The sequence below is a fragment of the Trichosporon asahii genome (assembly GCF_000293215.1).
Source record: "Trichosporon asahii var. asahii CBS 2479 unplaced genomic scaffold scaffold00051, whole genome shotgun sequence".
Lineage (NCBI taxonomy): Eukaryota > Fungi > Basidiomycota > Tremellomycetes > Trichosporonales > Trichosporonaceae > Trichosporon > Trichosporon asahii.
Genome location: NW_014040873.1, coordinates 1,407,708 through 1,415,864, shown reverse-complemented (window position 1 = coordinate 1,415,864; position 8,157 = coordinate 1,407,708). Strand labels below are relative to the sequence as shown.

The 8,157-nt window shown below is 61.1% G+C and overlaps 1 protein-coding gene across 1 annotated transcript; it reads right to left on the bottom strand.

Moving 5' to 3' along the window:
* Window positions 1–2,981: 2,981 nt before the first annotated feature.
* A1Q1_02928 (glycosyl-hydrolase) lies at window positions 2,982–4,118 on the bottom strand (the record flags this gene model as incomplete). Its single annotated transcript, XM_014324157.1, has 3 exons — window positions 2,982–3,277; window positions 3,333–3,659; window positions 3,716–4,118. 3 exons carry the CDS (start codon window positions 4,116–4,118, stop codon window positions 2,982–2,984), a joined length of 1,026 nt encoding a protein of 341 aa, XP_014179632.1.
* Window positions 4,119–8,157: the final 4,039 nt, after the last annotated feature.

The following is an 8,157-nucleotide window of genomic DNA, read 5'->3' as shown; positions in this document are numbered from 1 at the left end:
CGGCGGGTTTAGCTTTGGCGCCAAGCCGGCTGCTCCGAGCGCTGCCCCGGCCGGCGGCGACAGCTGGACGTGTGACACTTGCATGCTGAAGAACCCCGCGAGCGCGACTGAGAAGTGCACCATTTGCGAGGCACCGAAGCCGGGTGCCAAGGCCGCTGCTCCGTCTGGACCGCCCGCTCCTCCTGCAGGCGGTTTCAGCTTTGGTGCCAGCTCTGGTGGTCCGCCCGCGCCGCCCTCCGGCGGTTTCAGCTTCGGCGGTAAGCCTGTCTCCGCTCCCTCGACGTCGAGCGGCAGCGGCGGCTTCACCCCACCGGTCTGCCGACTCCCCCGGCCGGAGGGTTCAGCTTTGGCGCCAAGGCGACCCAGCCCAGCTTCGAGAAGCCCAAGGGCGAGGGCACGTGGACGTGCAGCACGTGCATGCTGCAGAACCCCGCGAGTGCGACGGAGCAGTGCACGATCTGCGAGGCGAAGCGTTAGTCTTGTGTTAGACTGGGCAAGAGTTGATAGCCCGATGATGTCGGAGTTGAGCGGAGCAGGGTGTCCGCACGTCCGCAGCACTGTAGTAGAGTAGACAAGAGATACCCGACTTCTTTTTGCATGTATGCGTGTTTCTTTGAGCCAGTATCTCGGGTGCCGAGCGTCCCGAGTCCCCGAGGGAGACGCAATCGCAAGCTATCGGGTCCCCGGATCCGCAACCAAAGTGCGGTGGGAATCGACTCGAAAGCATTGACCCGCATTTAGCAGATCACGACAGCCACTCAGGTGGAGGCCTGGTTACATCACGGTTTTATCGGTGTGGGGTGCGATCGGGGGCCTGGATCCGAGATCCGAGTGCATTCCGTGATATTAGGTCCAGATATCCAGACGAACGTTCATCCCTCGTCTGCATCTGCACTCTTCACCACACGACAGTGGAGCAAGCAAGAACCATGCCGCGACCACAGATCGACTACTCTGTGTACCTCGTCACGGGGCGCGAGCTCCTGCCGCCTGGCAAGGTAAGCTGCGGGCTTTGTTGACGTTCGCTGACGACAGGACTATTACGAGAGCCTCGAGGAGGTAAGTTGGTCCGCTGCCTTCCTCGGCAGGGGAACCACACAGCGAGACGAGTGCTGACTCCTAGTCCCTCAAGGGCGGCGTCACCGTTGTGCAGGTGCGTGAGAAGACGACCGAGACGGGCGAATTCGTCGACATCACGCGCAAAACAAAAGCCCTCTGTGATCGGTACGGCGTCCCTGTGCTCGTGAATGACCGGGTGGACGTCGCGCTTGCCGCGGGCGTGGCCGGCATCCACATCGGGCAGGACGACATGGACCCGGTGACGGCGCGGAAACTGATCGGCGAGGATGCCATCCTCGGTCTGTCGGTGAGCACGGTGGCGGAGGCGGAGAAGGCGATCCAGCTGCCCGAAGGAGTGCTCGATTATGTCGGCGTTGGCGCCGTCTGGAGCACAGCGAGCAAGGACGTCAGCAAGAAGGTCATGCTTGGACCCAGTGGGGCGGGCGAGATCCTCGACGTCATTGCCGACAGTGGTCTCGGTAGCGTCGCTATTGGTAAGCCTTCCTTTGTGTCCTCGCTAACATCCAGGCGGCATCAACGCCCGCAACACGCCTTTCCTCCTGCACGGCTCCGTCTCGCCTCTGAAGAACAACAGTCTCGACGGCGTCGCCGTCATCAGTGCGATCGTCTCCTCGTCCGACCCCGAGGCGGCCGCTCGCCAGCTCTCCGACCAAGTGGCCAGCTTCAAGCGCGCAAACAGCTACGACATGCCGCCGTTCTCGGCCTTTGCGCCCTCTGGCGGCGACATTCTGGGCTCCATGCTCGAGACGGTGGGCGAGCTCATCCACACGGTGCGCAAGACGACCCCGCTCGTGCACCAGATTACGAACAGTGTCGTCGTCAACGACAGCGCGAATGTCACGCTCGCAGTCGGCGCGAGCCCCATCATGGCCACGAACGAGCGCGACTGCGTCGACCTCAGCAAGAACATCGGCTCTCTGCTTATCAACTCGGGGACCATTACCGACGAGACGTTCAAGGGCATGCTGGCTGCGGGGCAGGCGGCGAATGTGAATGGCAAGCCTGTCGTGTGGGACCCGGTTGCTGTGGGCGCGACGGCGTTCCGCAGGGAGACGGGACAGCGTGAGTCCCCACTTAGACCACCTAGCTTCGCACCGCTTCAAACAAAGAGCTGACGACCAGAACTCCTGCACGCCTTCCAGCCCACCGTGATCAAGGGCAACGCGGCCGAGATCGGCGCTCTGGCCAACTCGACCGAAGTGTCTGCCCGTGGCGTCGACAGCGTGGGCCGGCTCTCTGACCCCGCTGCCCTCGTGCGCAAACTGGCAAAGGAGCGCCGCTGCATCGTCGTCATGACCGGTGCCGAGGACTACATCTCGAATGGCACCACGGTCCTGCGCTGCACGAACGGCCACCCGCTCCTCGGCCTCATCACGGGCAGCGGGTGTATGACGGGGAGCATTGTGGCGTGCTTCCTTGCTGCGGCGCGTACGTGGTTCCTCCAGCGCGTGGGCGACATGGGCGCCGACGAGGAGGGATTCAGCGAGCAGGGGTGGGAGAGCGAGAGCCAGCTCACGCAGGGGAACATGCTCATTGGCGCGCTGGCTGGCGTGCTCACGTTCAATGTTGCGGCTGAGCAGGCGGCCAAGCGCCCAGACGTCAAGGGACCGGGCACGTTCCGCGCCGCTCTCATTGATGAGATGTACGCCGTGAGCGCGGCCGAGGTGTGCCAGTTTGCCAAGGTTGAGATCCTCTGAGGTAGTGATGTAGACATGCATACATTGCGAAGTCACATTGTCCTTGATGCCCGATGCTGGCTGAAGTGCTGGGTAGTAGTGGGTATGGATGTAGGGGTGGGGATACGGGGGGCATAGGGGAGGGGGCATTAGTGATCTACTTGGTTACAGGGCTATGGTACACCGTATAGAATGGGATAGCTTGTAGTGTCCGTTTGGTTATGTTTAGAGCAGAGCAGCAGCGGCGCCGAGCACGCCGAGCAGGAGACCGGCAGCAGTGCGAGTCGAGCCGCTCGAGGGCTTGGCCGAGGCACCGGCGGCAGAGGACGTAGCGTTCGAGCCGTCCTTCTGGGCGTTGACCGAGTCGTTGGTGACGTTGGTCGGCTTGGGGGGCGGCGGGGGAGGAGTCGCCGGGCGCTGCTGGCCGACGACACCCTGTCCGTACGCCTTGGTGCTGGCGCCGTCGAGGGCCCAGACCAGGCCGCCCATCATGTGTCCGATGAACAGCTCGTCGTTCCAGGCTGTTAGATGTCAGCGGCAGTTCCTGATCGACACTATCAGATGGTGGTTACTCACTCTCGTTCGAGTGGCCGAGGGCAGTGTAGAACGAACGGCCAGACTTCTCGGCACCGTTGATGAGGGGCTTGGAACCGTTGAAGTTCTCAATGTACCACGCAATCGGGTGGGGAGAGCCCTGCGGGGGCTGGTTGCCGCCCTCGTTCTTGAACGAGGCCGCGTCGACCGTCATCGTGACCGTGGCGTTTTGGTCGCGCGGGTCCGACACGAAGAAGTAGACCTCCTCTTTGTACGTCCATCGGTCGGGAATGTTGCGGTTCGACGGGTGGTTCTTGACGAGCGGCATGAAAGTCGCCTGCTGGAACTCGGGGTGGTAGTCGAAGCGGGCTGATGTCAGCGGAATGTGGGATCGCCAGGGCCGCTAGCTGGGTTAGCGTACTCACCACCAACAGTCTGGTAGAAGGAGTCAGAGTTACGCAGACACGAGGACGCGCAGTGGACACCGACCCAGTTACCGCCCGACTGCCAGTAACGCTGAAGGGCGCCCTGCTGGTCCCAGTTGAGAACCTCCTCGGACGTCTGGAGGAAGAGCATCGAGTCGTACTGCATCAGGTTGTCGACTGTGAAGTAGTTCGGGTCCTCGGTGAAGGTGAAGTTGACACCCCAGTCCTTTCCACGCTTCTTGAACGTCTCGATGGCGGTCGGGATCGAGTCGTGACGGAAGCCCTCGGTGTACGAGTAGACAAGGACCTGGGGAGTTCCCCAGGTGTCGACCTTGACAATGTCGGCAGCGTTGGCAGAGGCAGCGAGCATGGCGCCTCCGAGGAAGGAGGAGAGGAGGAGCATGGCGCAAGAGGGAGGGTAGCAGTCGGTTTGCTTTTGGGTTGGAGCAGAGCAGCAAGATATACCGAACACTGAAGAGACAGTCGAGTAGAAGGAGAGACTGATGGAGGGAGTAGGAGAAACGCGTGCTGAGAGCCGACAGACCTTGGGATTTAAAACGCAGGCGGAGAGTCTTGGCTTTTAGGTCGAAGAGATGATGACCCTTGGCGCGGTGGGAGGCACTGGCGGAGGAGCAACGCCAGAGGCCAGGGAACAACCCTCGAGGCCAGGGAGCGATACTTACGTAGGGCAGAAACAAAGGCACAGTCGATGGTACGTAGGGCATGACAGCCCCAGGGACGGTTCAGCAGTGGCTGCCCTGAGCATGCATCAAGCGGCATCAGCCAGTCTCGTCGCTCTCCTCTGCGCCGATGCCTGCTTTCACTGCCGCCTGATCACGCCGACAGCAAGCAGAAGATGCAGAGGTGATTGCGAGGCACGCTGGTGGCGCGGTAGATCGGAGCCGATGAATGAATACCAGTCCTCAATCGCACCGGGTTCCGGGCGTTTCAAGTGTGTGAGCTCCGAAAACCCAGCAGAGAGTTGCCCACACGCTTTGCAGGCTTGGAGGGCTCGTATGCATGCATGCGTGCTGGCGTAAGTCTCGCCGAGACCCCATTGTCGGCGCCAAGCAGCTTGTTTGTCATGTGCACGTTGTCTTGTGGTGTGAGGCACAGAAACAAGAGTGGGAATGGCCGTCGCGAGTGCGGATTGTCTGAGTCTGATGACAGCCCACCTCCCGGCCGTCGGATGGAGCTCTGCATGAAGCGTTATTGCGGCACCCAATGGAATCAATTAGAGTTAACGCAGGGGCATGAGGGCCGAACACGCGCTTGCGGCCTGCTTTTCGCCTTGTATGGTCTGCTTTGGCTCGCTTCCTGCACTGCGGACTGCTCCAGGTAATGCGAAGGTAATCGGGTCAATCGGGCGAGGTTTTGCGCTAGACTGCTCCCAGACCTAAAGCAGTCTTGATCGCCATTAGAGCTAGCAGAGCCGAGGACGAACGGGTCAAGGGGTCAAGATGACGAATCACCCGCGCGAGACGGGCGTGATCCAAGCGTCGTCAACCCCAGCTGCCAACTTTCGCCTGCTTCGCGTCGCTCGCTCTGAGCTTGTGCTGAGCTTATGCATTTCGAGGTACGTGATGCAGGTACCACAGCGCAAAGGTACGTACACAAACACACCACGACTTCGTCTGCTGTCTCGACACACTGCTGCCCACACTCAGATCCGATCCCAGTAGTAGTCACCAGACCACTGCGCCTTACTCAACATGAATGGCAGCCTTAGACGGGGAGACAACCCAGGCTGCCCCAGATCGATGGCGCAGGTACGCACCAAGCACTCGGGCGCCCGTCCAGACCTCGAGATTGGTGGCTTGCTCGCCGTCTGTGACGGCCTGGGATGAGACAGCCGCTATGCGTTGTCCGTGCGGCTCCAATATTCTGGGTTTTTCGGCGTGTGGCCCGTGGAAGATCCGACTCACACACGCTCTCACCAGCCATTCAGAAAGTCGCACAGATGCGTTCCGCATGATCCGTGACAGGCGCGACATGGCGCGTAGCGCTGTTCTATTTGCGTACGAGTGTGGAGGAGCAGCTCGGCCCTCCGCCTCTGCTTCCTGGAGCTCCCAGGAAGGCGGGGCTGGCAAGACGAGGTGGGCGGGGGCTCATGTGATGACCGCCGAACGGGGTGATTCACACGGCAAACATTTCGGCTTTCCTCTCGGCGCATCGTACAGCATACCAGCCAGGAACGTCTCGGTGCTTCAATGCGGCCGAAAAGCACTCGCGCGGGGCAACAGGTACACATTTACGCATCGAGCTCGCTTCTTTTCACAGCAGGGAGGGCCGTGCGATGCTTTTTTCGGGAACGGCAGCAACGCTACGCGGCTGTTACGGCCTGATGCAGCTTAATGCAGCGTAGCGCGCAACGTGATACGTTAGGTACGTTAGCTGTACCGATCTGGCTACCTCGCTTTGTCTGGCCCAGACGGGTGCCCAGGCGGGCAGAAGCAGCCAGGTCCACTCTCAAACACCCCGGGATCGAAAAGACCTGCCGTACCCCGTCAGATGCCTCCATCCGGCCCGCACGCGTCTCGCGTCTGCCGTTTCTGCGTCGCGTCGTCCGGCCCCGGAACACGGGTGCTGTTCGGGACGTCTGCCATGCTTCGCGGCTGTCTTCCTCTACCCCGGCACTCGAACCCTTGGGAGTGCAAGGAATGGCAGCCCTCAATGCGCCGGGACGGCGCGAGACGAGGAATGCACACAACTCACCACGCCACCATCGCGTGTTGCGCATGTTGCGCCGCCGACGTTGCATTCGCCGTGCTCGCGCTCGCGCTCGAGCACCGGTGTGCATGCGCCAGAGACGCGCCTCGACGCCTTCACGCCTCCCAGCCAGCCCAAGGTAGCGGTAATCGATCCGACAGCGCGCGGCGGAGCTTCCCTGCCCCGTGTCGGCGGGCTCGCACCAGTCGACCGCTTGCTCGCCAGGGGCTGCGGTGCATTAATCCGTCCCCCCGCTCATTAAACCATTCAGAAAGGGGACAAAGGGGAAAGTAGCGCCGGGCGCGCTAGCCAGTACCAGACCCAGAACGAATGGCAGGATGCACTCGTTAGGGCGGCATTCGGCCGATCTGCAGGACTCCTCCCAACACCTCTCCCCAACCAAACTTCGGTGCCTTCCGGAACCCTTCAGGAATATGGTAAAGCCCTGAGAAAACGCCACGAGACATCGATCAGCTCCCTGATCCTTCCTCTGGCGAACGGGAGAGTGGTGTTGGGGATCTGCCTGAGCCTCGGATGCTCCTCATACTTTCGGATGCACGAGCTCAAGGTTGCGCCTCTATTTTCTTCATTCCGGGCGGCGCAGAAGGCTCTGCCTGGCGTTTCTTCACCTCAAGCGACCTCCAGACCCCGAGATGACTCACGAACGTGTCAGCATCACCACCACTACTATCTATAGCCATCTCCAGCTTCTGAGACTCGGACAGCGCCGAGATCTCACACAGTGAATGGGTGTCTGGGTCAGGAAGGCTGGCCAGTAAACACGACGCGACCGACGCGGCGTGACACCCGGTACGAAGGCACTGTCACGTAGTATCTGATAAGCTGGCAAGTGAGCCAGCCGTCTCGCATGCAACCTCGCGTGCTGCTCGGTAGAACACGACACGACGATGGCTGCCGTTCCTCATCCCTCTGCGTCCTTTGCGGGGACGGCTCGGTTCCAGTGTCGTTTCCAGCGGGTCATCCCTGGCCCCCTGGGCGTGTTTACCCGTTCTTTCTTACTTCCTCGCCTGCGCCATTCTAAGTTTGTCGGAACCCAGCGCCAAGTTTCGATGCCAAGTTTACGTGCTGCTTGATGTACTCGGCCAGCTCCGTGTATGAGGCGTTTGGACGCCGGATGCTTCTCTCGCTCCTGTGCTGGGTATTCAAGATGGAAGAAGTGGATGAACTCGTAGTGAGTGCTGGGGTGGAAACCCTGAGCAGGAACGCGTCCGTCGACCCCCTTTTCCTGCCAAGTCATACTGACGTTCGCCTCCCCCCTCACTCCCAGGCAGGAGGTCACAAGACTGGTCGTCGCTCGCGACGCTCGCTTCTGTACACCCTCCAAACCTCCTGGCGGACACAAACCTCGCCCTGGAGGGAAACTGTAGCGCCACGATATGACACACAGCCATCCCTTAGAAATCTGAGGCATTTAACGACCTCTCACGCTCGCCCTTCACCCCAGTCCTCTGTACTTCCCGTACTTCCAGGTCTTCCAGTCCGGTCCGCCATATGGGGGGGTGTGTGCTCTCGGCGGCGCCGCGCTGCCCACCGGAGACGGAGCGCAGAGACACGGCGTAATTCTGCGCAGCATCCGTCGTCCATCAGTAGTATGGACTGCGATTTGCCTTCCCGGAAAAACAGCGCACGGGCACACCTCGGCGCGACCTTGAACCTACTGACCAGTGAGAGTACGACGAGGACTCTGCCGTTAGGTCAGCAGCTTAACGACT